General features: G+C 38.2%; 1 protein-coding gene across 1 annotated transcript; it reads left to right on the top strand.

The window, feature by feature from the left end:
* The first annotated feature begins 9,781 nt into the window (after positions 1–9,781).
* On the top strand, positions 9,782–13,001 carry LOC127663803 (protocadherin beta-4-like). The gene has a single exon (XM_052155545.1). It carries the CDS (start codon positions 10,029–10,031, stop codon positions 12,420–12,422), a length of 2,394 nt encoding a protein of 797 aa, XP_052011505.1. The 5' UTR covers positions 9,782–10,028; the 3' UTR covers positions 12,423–13,001.
* The last annotated feature ends 6,104 nt before the right edge of the window (positions 13,002–19,105 follow it).

The raw sequence follows: 19,105 nt of genomic DNA, 5'->3' as shown, positions 1-19,105 counted from the left end.
ATTCATTAATTCATTAAATTACATTAATCATATAAAATCTGGAAAGGCTCAGTGCAGCAGTATAGGGCAATACCAGAACAGGGAAGTGGGAAGGGGGGATGGGGGAACAGGAGGAGGAAAGACGGCTTATGGGACTTTCGGGAGTGGGGAGCCAGGAAAGGGAAATCATTTAAAATGTAAATAAAAATATATTGAATTAATATAATTCGATATTATATATAATTTGATATTAATATAATATCGAATTAAATTTATCGAAATAAAAAAAGAAAAAAATCATATAAAATCACCTAATCAAATTGAAGCACAAAACTATTTCAATAAATGGGGGAAAGCGTTTTAGAAAATGCAACACTTTTTCCTGATAACAAAGCACACCAATGGGTAGGAGCAAAAAGAAACTCTTCCATCTGCTAAAAATGAGCTACAAACCCCCACCTATAACATCCTATTTAACAGTGAAAAAATACAAAATAAGGATGTTTGATTTCATTGCTTCTATTTAACATTGTACTGGAAGTTCTAGCCACTGCAAATAGGAAAATAAAAGGAATAAAATTATTCAAATTGAGAGCTGAAAAAATAATTGCACATGATGTTGCCTTATTTAGACAAAAATTTTAAAAGTTCAGCAAGTTTGCAAGACAAAGGTCATTATCCAAAAATGAAATGGAAAAAAAATCCAGATTTAACTAAAGATGTAGAAGATGTTATAGCACATACTGGAGGGCTTTCCTGAAAGACATTTTAAAATGTTGAAGTAATTACAACATGTTCATGGACTGGAAGATTTAATTCTGCACAAATGGTTGTATGTTCAATGATCAACACTCACTTCAAAATTCTGGTTAACTTTTACAGAAATTGCCAGGCCAACCATAAAATTCATATGAAAATTAAAGGAATCCTAAAATATTAAAAGCCAAGTTGAATAAGTCATAACTCCTGATGTAAAGAGCATTCTAACTTAGGGATTAGACATTTGGATATGTGAGTTATTACACATGTAAGTAATATAGTTTATCTAGCATGTCAGTATTTAATAAAACTATTAAAAGACCTTTACATTTTCTCCAGTTATGCTTAAGTCTCTTGCATACATAATACTAGAGAAAAGTTAAAATGCCATTTAATTCCATAAATGCTAGTCCATCTCACTTTGTATATTTACATTACACAAATATTTCAAATATTAACTTTTATTTACTCACTTAAGCTGTAATTGACTATAAAAAATCTTTCACTGTAGCAATCAATATACCTTACCCAACTGAGAAATAATTTTTAGGTGATTTATACTTATTGCCTTAGCTAGGGTTTCTGTTGCTGTGATGAAACATTATGACCCAAAGCAAGTTGGGTAGGAAAAAGTTTATTTACCTCCATGTTCATCATTGAAGGATGCCTGGATAGGAACTCAAGCAGGGCAGGAACCTGTCAGCAGGAGCTGATGCAGAGGCCATGGAGGGATGCTGCTTACTGCCTTACTCCCCTTGGCTTGATTGGACTGCTTTCTTATAAAGCAGAGGATCTATGATGCCACCCAGGGGTGGCATCACCCAAAATGGGCTCCACCCCTATCAAGCACTAATTAGAAAAGACATAACAGTCAAGAACTTACAAAGGCATTTTCTCAATTTCTCAATTGAAGCTCCCTTCTCTTAGATGACTATGATTTTATTAAGCTAACATAAAAAAAACATTGAGCATATATCATATTAACCCCCAGAAATATATATTTTCTGGTAAACAAAGAGAAATAATCCAGAGCATAATATGTTAGGGAACCTTTCTTGATGCTTGATAGTAACTTGGAATATTTACTGACTCTAATATCATTTAAGAATACCTACCGTAGATTTTTTTGTTTGTTTTTTGGATTTGTTTTTTTTTCGAGACAGGGTTTCTCTGTGTAGCCCTGGCTGTCCTGGAACTCACTCTGTAGACCAAACTGGCCTCAAACTCAGAAATCCACCTGCCTCTGCCTCCCAGAGTGCTGAGATTACAGGCATGCGCCACCACTGCCCAGCAGTAGATTTTTTTTATTTACCAAGACTGAGAATAATTAACTGTATATGTCTTACCAAGAAAATCGTTCATTTCTAAGTTGGTCACTCCTCCTCCTGCTGGTGATTACTTCTGTTGACAGATAAAGAATTTTCAAGCAAAGCTGGACTGGGCAGGAGCACCCAGGGCAAAGGAACAGTGGAGCAGCTGGGGACAGGATCCTTCCAGTCTCTATCTGCTCCCCAGAGCTAAGGCTGTCCCACAGCCCTCAGTACCCAAAGCCTGCTGAGGGAGGAGAGAGCTAGTCTCACCAGGAGTGCTGACACACCTAAGATCACAGGCTTACAGGCCCACAGGAAAGACAAGTTCCAGTCAGAGACAGCAAGATCAACTAACACCAAAGATAACCAGACGATGAGAGGCAAGTGCAGGAACCTTATCAACAGAAACCAAGGCTACTTGGTATCATCAAAACCCAGTTCTCCTACCACAGCAAACACTGGACACCCCAACACACAAACACACACACACACACACACACACACACACACACACACACACCAGAAAATCAAGATTCACATTTAAAATCACACCTCATGATGATGATAGAGTACTTTAAGAAGGACACAACTCCCTTAAAGAAATAAAAGAAAATACAAGTAAACAGGTAGAAGCCCTTAAAGAGGAAACACAAAAATCCCTTAAAGAATTATCAGAAAAATACAACCAAACAGGTGAAAGAATTGAACAAAACCATACAGGATCTAAAAAGAAACAATAAAGAAATCACAAAGGGAGACAACTCTGGAGATAGAAAACCTAGGAAAGTGATCAGGAGTCGTAGATGCAAGCATCACTATCAGAATACAAGAGATGGAAGAGAGGATCTCAGGTGCAGAAAATACCATAGAAAACATTGACACAACAGTCAAAGAAATGCAAAATGCAAAGAGCTCCTAACCCAAAACATCCAGGAAGTCAAGGACACAATGACCAAACCTAAGGATTATAGGTATATAGAAGAGAGTGAAGATTCCCAACTTAAAGGGCCAATAAATATCGTCAACAAAATAATAGAAGAAAACTTCCCCAACTTGAAGAAAGAGATGCCCATGAACATACAAGAAGCCTATAGAACTCCAAATAGATTGGACCAGAAAAGGAATTCCTCCCTTCACATAATGGTCAAAACACCGAATGGTCAAACCACCAAATGCTCAAAAGAAAGAATATTAAAAGCAGTAAGGGGAAAATTCAAGTAATATGTAAAGGCAGACCTATCAGAATTATACCAGACATCTCACCAGAGACTAGAAAAGCCAGAAGATCCTGAGCAGATGTTATACAGACCCTTAGAGAACACAAATGCCAGTCCAGGCTACTATACCCAGCAAAACATTCAATTACCATAGATGGAGAAACCAAGATATCCCATGACAAAAGCAAATTTACATAATATCTTTCAACAAATCCAACCAGACAAAGGATAATAAATGGAAAATTACACTACAAGGATGAAAACTACACTCTAGAAAAAGCCAGAAAATAATCTTTAACAAACCAAAAAGAAGATAGCCACATAAACATAATTCCACCTCTAACAACAAAAATAACATGAAGCAACAATCACTTTTCCTTAATATCTCTTAATATCAATGGACTCAATTCCCAATAAAAAGACACAGACTAAAACAACTGATCTGTAAATAGGATGCAACATTTTGCTGCATAAAAGAATGCACCTCAGACAAAGACAGGCACAACCACAGCGAAAATGGCTGGAAAAAAATTTCCAAGCAAATGGTACCAAGAAACAAGCTGGAGTAGCCATTATAATATCAAATAAAATCGACTTTCAATTAAATGTTATCAAAAAAGATAAGGGAGGACATCATATTGGTCAAAATAAAAATAAACTAAGATGAACTCTCAATTCTCAACAACTATGCTCCAAATGCAAGGGCACCCACATTCATAAAAGAAACTTTACTAAAGCTCAAAGCACACATTGCATCTCAAACAATAATAGTGGGAGACTTCAACACCTGACTTTCATCAATGGACAGATCATAGAAAAAGAAAATAAACAAAGACACAGTGAAACTAACAAGTTATGAATCAAATAGATTTAACAGATATCTATAGAACATTTCATCCTAAATCAAAAGAATATACTTTCTTCTCAGCACCTCATTGTACCCTTTCAAAAACTGACTATATAAATGGTCACAAAACAGGTTTCAACAGATACAAGAAGATTGAAATAATCCCATGCACCCTATCAGATGACCAGGGACTAAGGCTGGTCTTCAATAACATCAAAAACAATAGAAAGCCCACGTACACATGGAAGTTGAACAATGCTCTACTCAACTTGGTCAAAGAAGAAATAAAGAAATAAAAGACCTTTTTTAAAAAATTTATTGTAAATGAAGCCACAACATTCCCAAACCTATGGGACACAATGAGAGCAGTGCTAAGAGGAAAACTCATAGCTCTGAGTGCCTCCAAAATGAATCTTGAGAGAGCATACACTAGCAGCTTGACAGCCTATCTGAAAGCTCTAGAACAAACAGAAGAAAATATACACAAGGGGAGTAGATGGCAGGAAATAAGAAGTCACGGGGCTGAAATGAACCAAACAGAAACAAAAAGAACTATACAAAGAATCACCAAAACCAGGAGCTGGTTCTTTGAGAAAATTAGCAAGAGAGATAAACCCTTAAGCCAGACTAACCAGAGGAAACAGAGACAGTACCCAAATTAATAAAATCAGAAATGAAAAGGGAGACATAGGCAAGTGGGTAGAACTGGAGAATGTCATCTTGAGTGAGGTGACCTAATCACAAATGAACACACATGGTATGCACTCAGTGATAAGCGGGTATTAACCCAGAAGCTTGGAAGACCCAAGGAACAATTCACATATCAAATGATGCCCGAGAAGAAGGAAGGAGGGTCCCTTGGTCCTGGAAAGGCTCAGTGCAGCAGTGTAGGGGAGTACCAGGACAGGGAAGCGGGAAGGGGTTGATTGGGGAACAGGGGGAGGGAAGAGGGCTTATGGGACTTTCAGGGAGGGGGAATCCAAGGAAAGGAAATCATTTGAAATGTAAATAAAGAATATATTGAATAAAAAATAAAAGGAAAAAAAGAAAAGGGAGACATAGCAACAGAAACCAAGGAGATCAAAATTATCATCAGATCCTGCTACAGAGTCTATGTTCAACAAAACTGGAAAATCTGAATGAAATGGACAATTTTTGAGACATATACCAGGTACCAAAGTTAAATCAGGATCAGATAAACCACCTAAACAGTCCCATAACCCCTAAAGAATCAGAAGCAGTCATTAACAGTCTCCAAACAAAAAGAAGTCCAGGACCAGATGGGTTTAGTGCAGAATTCTATCAGACCTTCAAAGAAGACCTGATACCAATATGCTCCAAACTATTCCACAAAACAGAAACAGAAGGAACACTATCAAATTCATTCTATGAAGCCACAATTATGCCTATACCTAACTCACTGAAAAGCCCAAGAAAGAAAGAACTTCAGACCAATTTACCTTATGAATATTGATGCAAAAACACTCAATAAAATTTTGCAAACCGAATCCAAGAACACATCAAAATGGCCATCCATCAAGTAGGCTTCATCCCAGGGATGCAGGGATGGTTCAATGTATGGAAATCCATCAATGTAATCCACTATATAAACAAATTCAAAGAAAGAACCCACATAATCATTTAATTAGATGATGAGAATGCATTTGAAAAATTCAACATCCTTTCATGATAAAAGACTTGGAAAAATGAAGAATTCAAGGCCCACACCTAAACATAGTAAAAGCAATATACATCAAACAAGTAGACATCATCAAACTAAATGGAGAGAAACTCCAATCACACTAAAATCAGGAACTAGACAAGGCTGCCCACTCTCTCCCTATCTATTCAATATAGTACTTGAAGTTCTAGTCAGAGAAATTAGACAACAAAAGTAGGTCAAAGTAATATAAATTGGAAAAGAAGAAATTGAAATATCACTGTTTTCAGATCATATGATAGTATACATAAGTGGCCCAAAAATTCTACCAGAGAACTCCTAAACCTGATAAACAACTTCAGCAAAGTGGCTGGATATAAAATTAACTCAAACCAGTAACATTCCTTTACTCAAAATATAAACAGGCTGAGAAAGAAACTAGGGAAATGACACCTAGTCACTAATAGTCACAAATAATATAAAATATCTTGGTGTGACTCTAACCAAGCAAGTGAAAAATGTGTGTGACAAGAACTTTAAGTATCTGGAGAAAGAAATTGAAGAAGATCTCAGAATATGGAAAGATCTCTGAGGATTGGCATGAATAATATAGTAAAAATGGTCATCTTGCTAAAAGTAATCTACAGATTCAATGAAATTCCCATCAAAATCCCAACTCCATTATTCACAGATATATAAAGAGCAATTTTCAAATTCATCTGGAATAACAAATGCATCTGGATAGTGAAAACTATTCTCAACAATAAAAGAAATTCTGAGGGAATCCCCATCCCTGACCTCAACCTTTACTGCAGAGCAATAGTGATAAAAACTGCATGGTATTGGTACAGAGACAGGAGGGAAGATCAATGGAATAGAATTGAAGACACAGAAATTAACCCACACACCTATGGTCACTTGATTTTGACAAAGGAGCTGAAACCATCAAGTGGAAAAAATATAGCATTTTAACAAATGGTGCTAGTTTAACTGGAGGTCAGCATGTAGATGAATGCAAATTGAACCATTCTTATCTCCTTGTACAAAGCTCAAGTCCATGGATCAAGGACCTCCACACAACACCAGATACACTGAATCTAATAGAAAAGAAAGTGGGGAAGAACCTCAGCACATGGATACAAGGTAAATTTTCCTGAACAGAACACCAATGGCTTATGCTCTAAGATCAAGAATTGACAAATGGAACCCCATAAAAAGCAAAGCTTCTGTAAGGCAAAGACACTGTCAATAGGACAGAACGGCCTCCAACTGATTGGGAAAAGGTCTTTACCAAGGCTACATCTGATAGAGGGCTAATATCCAATATATACAAAGAACTCAAGAATTTAGACTCCAGAGAACCAAATAACTCTATTAAAATGGTGTACAGAGCTAAACAAAGAATTCTCAACTGAGGAATATGGAATGGCTGAGAAGCACCCAAAGAAATGTTCAGCATCCTTAGTCATCAGGGAAATGCAAATCAAAGCAACCCTGAGCTTCAGCCTCACACCACTCAGAATAGCTAAGATAAAAAACTTAGGAGACAGCAGATGCTGGCAAGGACGTGGAGAATGAGGAACACTCCTCCACTGCAGGTGGGATGGCAAGCTGGTACGACCACTATGGAAATCAGTCTGGTGGTTCCTCAGAAAATTGGACATAGTATTACCTGAGGACCCAGCTGTACCACTCCTGGACATATACCCAGAAGATGCTCTAACAAATAACCAGGACATATGGTCCACTATGTTCATAGCAGCCTTATTTATAATATCCAGACGCTGGAAACAACCCAGATGTCTCTCAAAAGAGGAATGGATACAGAAAATGTGGTACATTTACACAGTGGAGTACTACTCAGCTATTAAAAACAATAAATTCATGAAATTCTTAGGCAAATGGATGGAACTAGAAAATATCATCCTGAGTGAGGTAACCCAATCACAAAAGAACACACATGGTATGTACTCACTGATTAGTGGATATTAGCCCAGAACCTCAGAATACTAAAGATACAATTCACAGACATGAAGCTCAAGAAGAAGGAAGACCTAAGTGTGGATACTTTGGTCCTTCTTAGAAGGTGGAACAAATACCCACAGGAGGAGATTACAGAGACCAAGTGTGGAGCAAGACTGAAGACAAGACCATCCAGAGACTGCCCAACCTGGGGATCCATCCCATATGCAGTCTCCAAACCCAGACACTGTTTTAGATATCAAGAAGTGCTTGCTGACAGGAGCCTGATATAGCTGTCTCTTGAGAGGCTCTGCCAAATACAGGGGTGGATGCCCTCAGCAAACCATTGGACTGAGCAAAGGGTCCTTAATGAAAGGACTGAAGGAGCTGAAGAGTTTTGCAGTCCCCTAAGAGGAACAACAATGTGAACCAACCAGACCCCCCCAGAACTCCCAGGGACTAAACCACCAACCAAAGAGTACACATGAAGGGATGCATGGCTCCAGCTGCATATATAGCGGAGGATGGCCTTGTCGGACATCAATGGGAGGAGAAGCCCTTGGTCCTGTGAAGGCTTGATGGATGCCACAGTGTAGGGGAATGCCAGAATGGGAAAGTGGGCGTGGGTAGGTGGGTGTGGGAACACCCTCATAGAAGCAGGAGAAGGGAGTGGGATAGGGAGTTTTCAGAGGGGAAACCAGGAAAGGGGATAACATTTCAAATGTAAAGAAAAAAAATCTAAAAAAAAACAATGACAAAAATGGAAAAAAGGAATTTTTAAAAATCTAATAATAGTTGAAAATTTGAGTACAGATCTCCTGCCACCCATGACATGGATGTTCACAAAGACACAAACCAAGGCTGAGGTTCAGATTTACTGACAATTTTGTACAAATTATTTGCCCTTCCAACTCTACTTGAGCATATAAGACATCATGTAACTACAATGCACCTTCAAACTCTACTTTTCTGTCTCACACGGCATGTGGCATTGGGAAAATCACTTAAGCCAAATCTCAATTTCTTTATCTATAAGACATGGACAATGCACAGAAATGATGGGAGAATAAGTGAATTAATATGAAAATTATGAATAATTCTTCCCATATGGTGACATATATTGTTAGTATTATTGAGATGTTACTTGTTTTGGAATTACAAAAGGAACTGGAAATGGGTGACCTCAAAAACTCTTTGTCAACATGTAGAACTAGGAAAATAAAACTGAGTAATTTTTTCTGAACTCTTTAAGCCTAACTAGCACCTGCCTACTATGTTAGAAACGTTTCTCTTTGTTTTGTCAGGAGACTTCCTTCATTTTTGAAATGCCAGATCCTTTGTGCTTATTCTTTTGTATATTTATTTTATATTTGCACTGTATTCGAGGTTGATACCACTGCAGGTATAAGTGGAACTTCTTTAGTACATTTATTTATTCAACTGATGCTTGTTCAATGTTTATTGTAATCCATGTTTTCCATTTCCAGAATGAGAGGTTACTGGCATATTTTAGCAACAACTTATTTAAAATAAATCACAAATCAATTCAATAACTTAATGAAATAAAATCCAAAATCACAGGAAACCCTGTGTAAGAAAGAAAAAAAAGATTTCTGAAATTTTCACACTAGGATAGAAAAATAGAACCTATACTTAGAAAAATAATGTCCTTTTAAAGGAATAATGTGGTACAGATGACTTGGAAATTTTTGAATCACTCAAAAGTTCTTACTTCATAAGAAACACTTCTATTATGAAGTGCATTCAAAGTTAAGGATTTAATTTCCTTGGTTAAGTTATGCAAAAATACAAAGTATTGTTGATTTTCACCAATTAGACATGTGGGGAAGTTGTGTTAACTTTCTTCTTTTGTCCGAAAAATTCTTCTGGCACATGCCCAATGATGAAATAACTGCCAGTTATGCAACTTAAAGCAGGAGCAACACTTACAAACATAGTAAGCACCAGCATTTCTAAATGTTCCATTGGAAATTTTCAAAAGGTTTCCGATTTGAAAATGCTATCAATTTTTCAATATGAACGCAGGGTGGCGCTGCAGGCTAAGGTTTGGGAATAACCGCTAAAAGCTTCCTGGTCCTTTGTGTTGCAAGACAGAATCAAAAGCACGCCAAACTCGCCAACAGAAAACATCGGAAGGAATACCGGGCCCTGAACGGGTTTGGGCCGAGGTATACTACATGAACAAAATTTCTTCTAGCTAAGAAAATAGAGTTTTACATGCAAGGCATTCAGAGGCTGCTGAAAAATTCGATGTAAGCACTCGTGTTTCCACTATGAAGAAGCTGGAGAAGAATCATCTATACAGGCAAGTGATTCCTTTCCTTTTTATGCTGCTTTGGGATCAGGTTCTCGTGGTGCCTACTCGGTACTCTGTCTTGGAGGAATCAGAGAGTGGCTCCGTTGTAGCCCATCTGGCCAAGGATCTGGGCCTGGGAGCTGGGGAGCTGGCTGACAGGTCTGCACGGGTGGTGTCTGACTATGACAAACAGCATTTGATGCTGGATCTTGAGACTGGGGATTTGCTTCTGAGGGAAAAACTAGACAGGGAAGAACTGTGTGGTTCTTTGGATCCCTGTGTCCTGCATTTCCAGGTGTTTCTAGAAAAGCCAGTACAGTTCTTTCAAGGAGAATTATTGATCCAGGATATAAATGACAACTCGCCAGAATTCCCAGATAAAGAATCGCTCTTGAAAATACCTGAAAACAGCCATCCAGGTTCACAGTTTTCATTGAATTTAGCCCAGGATTTGGATGTGGGCAGCAATGGGCTTCAACAATACACAGTCAGCCCCAACTCTCATTTTCATGTCCTCACTCGAAATAACAGTGAAGGCAAGAAATACCCAGAGTTGGTGCAGGACAGAGCCCTGGACAGAGAGGAGCAGGCAGAGCTGAGCCTCACCCTCACGGCTGTGGATGGCGGGTCTCCACCTAGGTCAGGAACAGCCCTGGTTCGGATCCTGATCATGGACGTCAATGACAATGCTCCTGAGTTTGTGAACAGCCCCTATGAGGTGCAGGTTCTAGAGAGCAGTCCCCCAGGCTCCCCAGTCCTGACTGTCTTAGCACGGGATGCAGATGCTGGCAACTTTGGGAGAGTTTCCTATGGCTTGGTCCAAGCATCAGATGAAATCCGGAAAACTTTCTCAATAAACGAATTCACTGGAGAAATACGACTGAAAAAGGAATTGGATTTTGAAAAAACTGAATCCTATCGAGTAGAAATCGAGGCCACAGATGGAGGAGGGCTTTCTGGGAAGGGCTCTGTGGTGATAGAGGTGGTGGATGTGAACGACAATTCCCCAGAGCTGACCATATCTTCACTGACCAGCTCTGTGCCAGAAAATGCTCCAGAAACTGTGGTTGCTATCATTCGAATACGCGATAGAGATTCGGGAGAGAACGGGAAGATGATTTGTTCTATTTCAGATCACGTGCCATTCATTTTAAAACCCTCTTACAAGAACTTTTACACTCTGGTGACAGAGAGCCCTCTGGACAGAGAGAGCAGAGCTCAGTACAACATCACCATCACTGTCTCCGACATGGGCACACCCAGGCTCACAACCCAGCACACCATAACAGTGCAGGTGTCTGACATCAACGACAACGCCCCCGTCTTCACCCAAACCTCCTACACCCTGTTCATCCGCGAGAACAACAGCCCCGCCCTGCACATAGGCACCATCAGTGCCACAGACTCAGACTCGGGCTCCAATGCCCACATCACCTACTCGCTGCTGACACCCCAAGACCCGCAGCTAGCTCTCGACTCGCTCATCTCCATAAATGCAGACAACGGGCAGCTGTTCCTGCTCAGGGCCCTGGACTATGAAGCCTTGCAGTCATTCGAGTTCCGCGTGGGCGCCACAGATCGAGGCTCACCTGCGCTCAGCAGCCAGGCTCTGGTGCGCGTGGTGGTGCTGGACGACAATGACAATGCTCCCTTCGTGCTCTACCCGATGCAGAATTCCTCTGCACCCTGCACAGAGCTGCTGCCCAGGGCGGCGGAGCCTGGCTACCTGGTCACCAAGGTGGTGGCTGTGGACCGCGACTCTGGTCAGAATGCCTGGCTGTCCTTCCAGCTGCTCAAGGCCACGGAGCCCGGGCTGTTCAGTGTGTGGGCGCACAATGGCGAGGTGCACACCACCAGGCTGCTGAGCGAGCGCGATGTGCCCAAGCACAGGCTGGTGCTGCTGGTCAAGGACAATGGCGACCCTCCGCGCTCTGCCAGTGTCACACTGCACGTGCTCCTGGTGGATGGCTTCTCTCAGCCCTACCTGCCTCTGCCAGAGGTGGCGCGCGACCCCGCACAGGATGATGGCGATTTACTCACGCTCTGCCTGGTCATCGCCTTGGCATCTGTGTCTTCTCTCTTCCTCCTGTCTGTGCTGCTGTTCATCGGGGTGAGGCTGTGCAGGAGGGTGAGGGCGGCCTCTCTGGGTGGCTGCTCTGTGCCTGAGGGACACTTTCCTGGCCACCTGGTGGATGTTAGCGGAACTGGAACTCTGTCCCAGAGCTACCAGTATGAGGTGTGTCTAACAGGAGACTCTGGAATTGGTGAGTTCAAATTCCTCAAACCCATGGTCCCCAACCTAATGGTTCAGGACCCTGAGAGAGACGTGAAGGAAAGCCCGCACTGCAGGGATAGTTTTGTATTCCACTAAGTATGTATTTCCCCAAGTGATGTACAAATGTTTTCTTTTAAGAAGTGATCTTGTTTCTTATGAAGATTTCCTCTAGTTTAACCTACTTATATCTTTAATAGTACTGATAGTTTCTTTTTTATTGGTATGAACATATTAGGCTTTTAGTTGTACTAAGTATATTTCATACTTTCTCCATATATGAATATTTCTTAGTGATTAACACTTCCACAAGCATATATAAACCAAATAATAAAAAAATTTTGAATATGAAATTATCTCAAAGAACACTTGTGTTTGTGTATGTAATTGTGACATCTCTTTCCATGCAATTTCATTTTTCCAAAGGTAGATTGTTTAAATTACTTATGTTGCCTGGATTTTTCTGTGTGAATAAAAAGGTAGCATTATGTTGAGTTCATTTCCAGTTTCCGCATCCTGAGTGGCCAAGTCATAAAATTTTAAGTGTTTATCAATCTACTAAAGGTTGTGACACTTTTTGATTGTGAGCTTCATGCATGCTAGTAGTTCTAGTCACTTGGTTGTGCATGTTCTAGAAGTGCTGTTGTTACAATTTGAATTTTTATTTGACAAAAATAAAATCGCATTCAATTTAATAAACAAAACTGTTAAATCACTGTTTTGACATAATCTCTTTTAATAATCACAGAATCATTAAAATTCAGGATTATTGATGGCATCACATGTATCCTTTTCTTTCTTCCCCATACGAAGAAGTCCAATTATGGTGTAGTGTGTGTGTGTGTGTCTGTGTCTGTGTGTATCTGTGTGTACATGTGCATGTGTGCATGTGTGTGTATGTCTGTGTGTGCGCGTGCATGTGCGTGTGTGTGTGTGTGTGTGTGTTCCAGACCTTCTCCTACCCTTCAAATGAGGAAATTTCTCTCAAAGTTTAGGTATTCTGTTTTGATTCTGTTCATTATTAGGATTTAAAATTTTTCACTTTGTGTTATTTGGTGTCATAGAGTATATCAATCAACAAAAACTATTTTTGATGTTAAGTCATTTTGTTTTGTTGTTTAATATATCTTTCAATTACTTTGAGTCAAACTGAAGAAGAATAATGATTATTATTTTGTTTGTTAATACGTCAGAACAGCAGCATATTTATTGATTTGTAATTGTTGGGTTCTGTTGTGTTAGTAAGCCTGGTGACCTGGTTGATTTCTAACTCATTACATGTATGTAGGTAAGGCTATATCAACATTCCTTGAACGTTTTGGCAGAAAATGAGCAATTGAAAAATATTCTTTATATTCTACTATTTATTATTATATCATATGGTCACTGTACTGCAAATAAAGAAGTTATACTTTACCCAAATTATCCCACCATCTCCAAGGTCAAATAACAGTTAAAAGGGAAAATTACTGGCAATTTTAAGTCTTTCTTCAAATGTAGATTTTAGTCATCAGTTTTTTTTTTTACAAAGTAATACATACACCCCCAAATGTCAGTAAACCACATACAGGAGACCTGAAAGTGTGAAGGAGACCTGTTGTAAGAGGGGCTTAGGCACGAGTGGGAGGGGATGAGAGAGAGGAGATTTGGTGGAGAAGGAAGTGGCTAACAAATATCTGGAGAGATAATGACTGACACTTGGTGCCACTGGTGAGTCTTTGGATATTTGGAATATTCAGAGAAACTTAACCAGAGTCTGTAAGAAACAAATCACACTTAGGCATATCATAGGAACGATGCTCAAACCCAGGTCTGGGAGAGGAAGAGTATTAAAGCAACTCTATGAAATGATGTATTTCTTTTAAAGGAGCATCAGTAAAACTAAGAGCTAACTTTTAAGCCTCAATCATGAAAATAAAGGCAATGTCTTTAAATTCCTGGAAAAAAAGTATTCCCAACTATAAATCTATTAGTAGCACGTGGAGCCTTCTAAGGTGAGGTTGGGAAAAGACTGAGAGAAGTGATTGAGTCATGTGCGCTCTGAGAGAAAGACTTAATGGAATAAATTAGGCAGAAGGAAAACAATTCCAAAGGGATTTCAGAATTGTGTCAAGAAGTACAAAGTAACAGTAAAGGTTACAAGTGAATATTGGCCAGGTGTTGACTGTGCATAGTAAGAATGGTGGCTTCTTAAAGTTCACGAAACAATAATGCAAAGGCAGGGGGATAGACCTAAAGAAAATGGAGAGAAGGTGTGAGACCTTTTAAAATTGAAAAGGAGCTGGGCTTAGAGGCACTCTCCTCAGATCTCTGCACTAAGGAGGCAGAGGCAGGAGGATCACAGATTTGGTTAGGCCCGTCTGGTCTGTGTAGTGGCTGTGTCTACATGGCCAGCTAGGGGTACATAGTGAGACCCCATCTCAAGAAAGATGGTCACAGTTATTAGTCTTACCCACTTTTCCTCTGATCTTTATTTCATGCACCTTTTTTATGATGCTTTGGTTTTCCTTTGGGGAGACTTAAGATTTTCTGTGTCTTTGAAATATCATTATGCTCACAAATTTTTATTACATATTTTGTTATTCTTATTTCAGAATATTCTTATTTTAAATATTAAAGTATTTCTTAGGGATATTTTATATGGAAATTAAGTCTGTTTTTAGAAAAAGAGAACTATTTCTTGTTTATCCATTCTCTTTATCATTTCTTTCTAAAAACTTTATTTTTTGAGGTCCTCAGTCTATTCTTCATAACCCTTGACTTATCAGTTTTTTCTTTTGATTATGCCAGTGATTGTCTCTATGAAATCTCAACTTACCTGAAGTCTTTCAATCAACAAAGATGTACAAGTATCTAAAAATTATGTTTATAATTTTTTCAGTGATAATTTACTTTCAGCTTTATTATTTTTAACGAATAAAATCTCACGTGATTTTTATGTTTGCGGTGGAATTGAGGTTATATCTCTCAATTCTCCCTTGGTTCTTCTAAATATAAAGCACTGAAATTACTACACCTCCATGGTGTAGAAGTCACACAAGCTTATAATGAATATGTACAAACTTTTTATCAGGTAGATAAGTTACACTTTTATATATTATATCTACTTTCTGGGTATCATGTTTAATGTACAATTAAGCTGTTCTCACCTCTGCTTTGTTGGTGTCAGTGCAAGAAGAGAAAATTCATGGAAATCACTTCTTTCCAATGGTTTTTTGTATGAAATGATTTCATTGACTACCATTGATTTCTCCCTTCCTTCTTTGTTCTCACTCTTGTTCTTTCTTGCTTCCCATTCCTCTATTTCTAACCCACTTGTACCAATCATGGAGAGTCAAGAGATATATCACATAAGATTTGTGTGTTTGTCGAATGTGTGTAGAATATTCAGTAAAAACAAAATTTGAATATACTCAGGTGATGGAGTCATGTGAGCTAATGGGCCATGGCTCTCCTTGATCAAATAGTCACATTTGTCACACACAGAACATTTATTTTTGTTTTTGCTCATTGTTAATAAACCAACCTGTCAAAGATTTAGAGGAACATGTTGCATTTAACAATTTGTATCGAATGTCATTTAAAACTCAAAACTGAGGAAAATATAAAATCTTATCAATTGTACCTATTAGATAAATATACTATAAAAGTCTATTTCACATGTTGAATTATTACAACTGTTCACATGAGAACTAAAACAAGCATATAAACTTGTAGATCAGTGATACTATCAAAAATCATCTGGGTGCCAGTAACTTTGAATAGATGATAATATCTAAACTTCAAAGGGACATTGTAAGAAAGAAGTAACAAAACTCTTCCATAGATGTACATGGGTGTGCTCTTTCTTTTGAAAAAGGCAATCAAATTTGGATATGTGTAAGGCAAAAGTAAATGATGATGTAATTAGTATCTGATGCAAAGCAGTTAGTATTTGAATTTTGATCATTGCAATTCACCATAGTAACAGGTAAAAAGAAAAAAATAATACAGTTTATCTCAATGGATACAAAAAATTTACTTAACAAAATCCAGCATATATGAATCTAAAATGTGTGTAAATGTATATACAAGGGAGTTTTTGAGTATTTAAAAGTATACAGTAGCCAGATTTGGTGGCATATATTTAGTCTCAGAACTCAGGAGGCAGGGGTAGGTGAGTCTAACACTATTTTCCATAAGTTGTTCAAGAACAGCCCAAGCTATACACAGTGGCACCCTATCTCATAAAAAAAACCAAATCAAACACATACATAGTAAATATCATTAAAGAAAAATTATTGAAATGTTTGCTGGATATCAACAATGAGACAAGGATTCCCATCATGGTTACTACTAAGATTTTACTGCCCGTCTTAACTAGAGGAAAAAGAAAGAGAAGAAGTAAAAGCCACAGTAGAAGAAATAGTACTATATTTTAAATGGCAAAAGTATATACATTAAAATTATGAAAACTTTGCAATCAGAAGTGACAAGTGAAGTCTTGAGTACTGGCAGATGCAAGATCATTTCTGTTTATATGAAGAAAATTTGAAAATTTAAATAGCATTTAAAACATCTTCCAGACATATAAACACTAAGAAACAAATCTAATAGAAAGCTGCAAAGCAAAAATATAAAACATTATTGAAAAATATAGGGATATAAATAAATTGAAGAATATACAGTAGTGTATTAGACGGATTCTGTGGTTGAAATAGTTATCTTTAAAACAATCAATAGAAATTATTAAATCGTAAGCAAAATTTCAACATTCTTAGTGAATTTGATGGGCTGAATATACACTTTGTATGCAAATAGAAAGAGGACTTAATAAAGCAATCTTTACCCAAAACAAAATAAAACAATATTCTGTAAAGATAGTGTGATCAATGGAAGAAACAATTGATGTTCAGGCTTTATTAAAATTAAATGTTCTCAGCAAAATATTCCACATTTTAAAAAAAAAGTCAGACCATTAGAAAATGCTGGCAACACATATATTTAATAAAAGACAGCTTTTCAAAATATGTAAAGACTTTCAAGACTCAACATTAAGAAACCAATAACATGTAAAAAATGTAGTAAAGATTTTAATACTTACAAAACAAGACTTAGAGATGGTGTGATGGTTATTCTTGGTTGTCAACTTGGCTACATCTGGAAACCCCTAAGTGGGGCACATATGTGAGAGATTTTTTTGTTTAGTTTGAAGTGGGAAGATACACTTCTAATCTAATTTTTTGGGGTGGGAAGACCTACCTCTAATTTGATCCATATCTTCTGCTGGAAGTCTTTGTAACAGGCTCTCAATCAGTGGGCCATGACTGCTTTGGGGGTTCAAACAGTTCTTTCACATGGGTCACATATCAGATATGCTACATATCAGATATTTACATTAGGCTTATAACAGCAGCAATATTACAATTATGAAGTAGCAATGAAAATCACTTTATGGTTGGGCATACCACAAGAGGAAGTGCATAAAGGATTACAGCATTGGGAAGGTTGAAAACTACAGCTTTATAGGGACAATGAAGAAGGGAGCTCTTCCCTTTATTTGCTTTTGTCTTGCTAGCTAGTCCACTCATTCACTGGCTTTAGAACCTACCTCTTCGGAATTCAAGTGTATACCAGAGACCATCTGAATAAGTACTGGACTCTTGGACCTTCCATTTCTAGGCAGCCATGGTTGGATGATCTGGACCACAGCCTGCAAATAAAACTATGGAGAACCCTGACTAATATAGATGGCAAACATACACATGAGAAGAAGCTCACATCAGCAAATACAAATAATGAAATGCCATCACCAAAACTTAGTCAGGATGACCAAACTCCAGAACACTGAACCACCAACTGTTGCAGATGACATGGAGGACCAAGAACCTTCACACATGGATCATGAGAATGAAAAGGATATTGTCATTTTAGAATATAGCTTTGAAGCAAAACCAAATGTACTTTTACATGTCATCAAGCAAACAGTTTTCTTAGTATATATTTAAAATTGGCTGGAAACTGATGTTCACACAAAAACTTGGACAGACATGTTTATTGAAACTTTTTTCACTTATAAAAATCTTGTAGTGACCAAGATCCTGCAGAAAGGGAAAGTGAGAAAGTCTGATGCAATTGAAAAATGCAACATTAGTCGATACCAAAATGAAATGAGCTATCAATCCATGAAAAGATGCTGAGTGTAGGCTTATAGATTTCAAAACCTACTTTAATAAGTGCACTTAAATGCTTTAACCTCCCTTCTAGCTCACCACCACCAGAAGAAGTGGAAAGGAAAAGTTGATAGGGTAAAGAAGGATGTGGATCTATTTAGAAATAGTTATTTGGAGCAAATCCAATCTGTGTAGTCATGATATCCCACAAATCAGTAGTGGTAGCTCAATCCACTTGCAAACACCATTCACAAACCAGCAATGGCAGTTTGACCCAAAATAAACCCCGAGGCTTTGCCAATTTGCCTGAGTCCTCAGAAGCTGAAAGAAGACACAGGAATATTACCAGAAGTTCTTTGATGTGTTTCTCTCTACCAAATCACAACAAACAATGATCAGCAAAGAGTGGCAAGGAGAACCAATACCAGATAGCACTGTCCACTGTCTGTTGGATTGTATTTGCATTCTTTGCAAACATCACATGTTCTCTCAGACATCCACTCCAGCAAAGCATCACATGCCCCTTTTCTAGGCTGCTTCCAGAAAAGCACTATGTGTGTGCATCAGCAAAATCATCCTCTCACAAGACAGTTTACAGAAAAAATCACATGCCACAACTGAGTCTCCAAA

The sequence above is a fragment of the Apodemus sylvaticus genome, chromosome 13, assembly GCF_947179515.1.
Source record: "Apodemus sylvaticus chromosome 13, mApoSyl1.1, whole genome shotgun sequence".
Classification (NCBI taxonomy): Eukaryota; Metazoa; Chordata; class Mammalia; order Rodentia; family Muridae; genus Apodemus; species Apodemus sylvaticus.
This window is presented reverse-complemented; position numbering and strand designations above follow the sequence as displayed.

Bases quoted from the DNA above. Each gene is read 5' to 3' on its own strand.
- LOC127663803 (XM_052155545.1), top strand. From the start codon at position 10,029: ATGAAGAAGCTGGAGAAGAATCATCTATACAGGCAAGTGATTCCTTTC.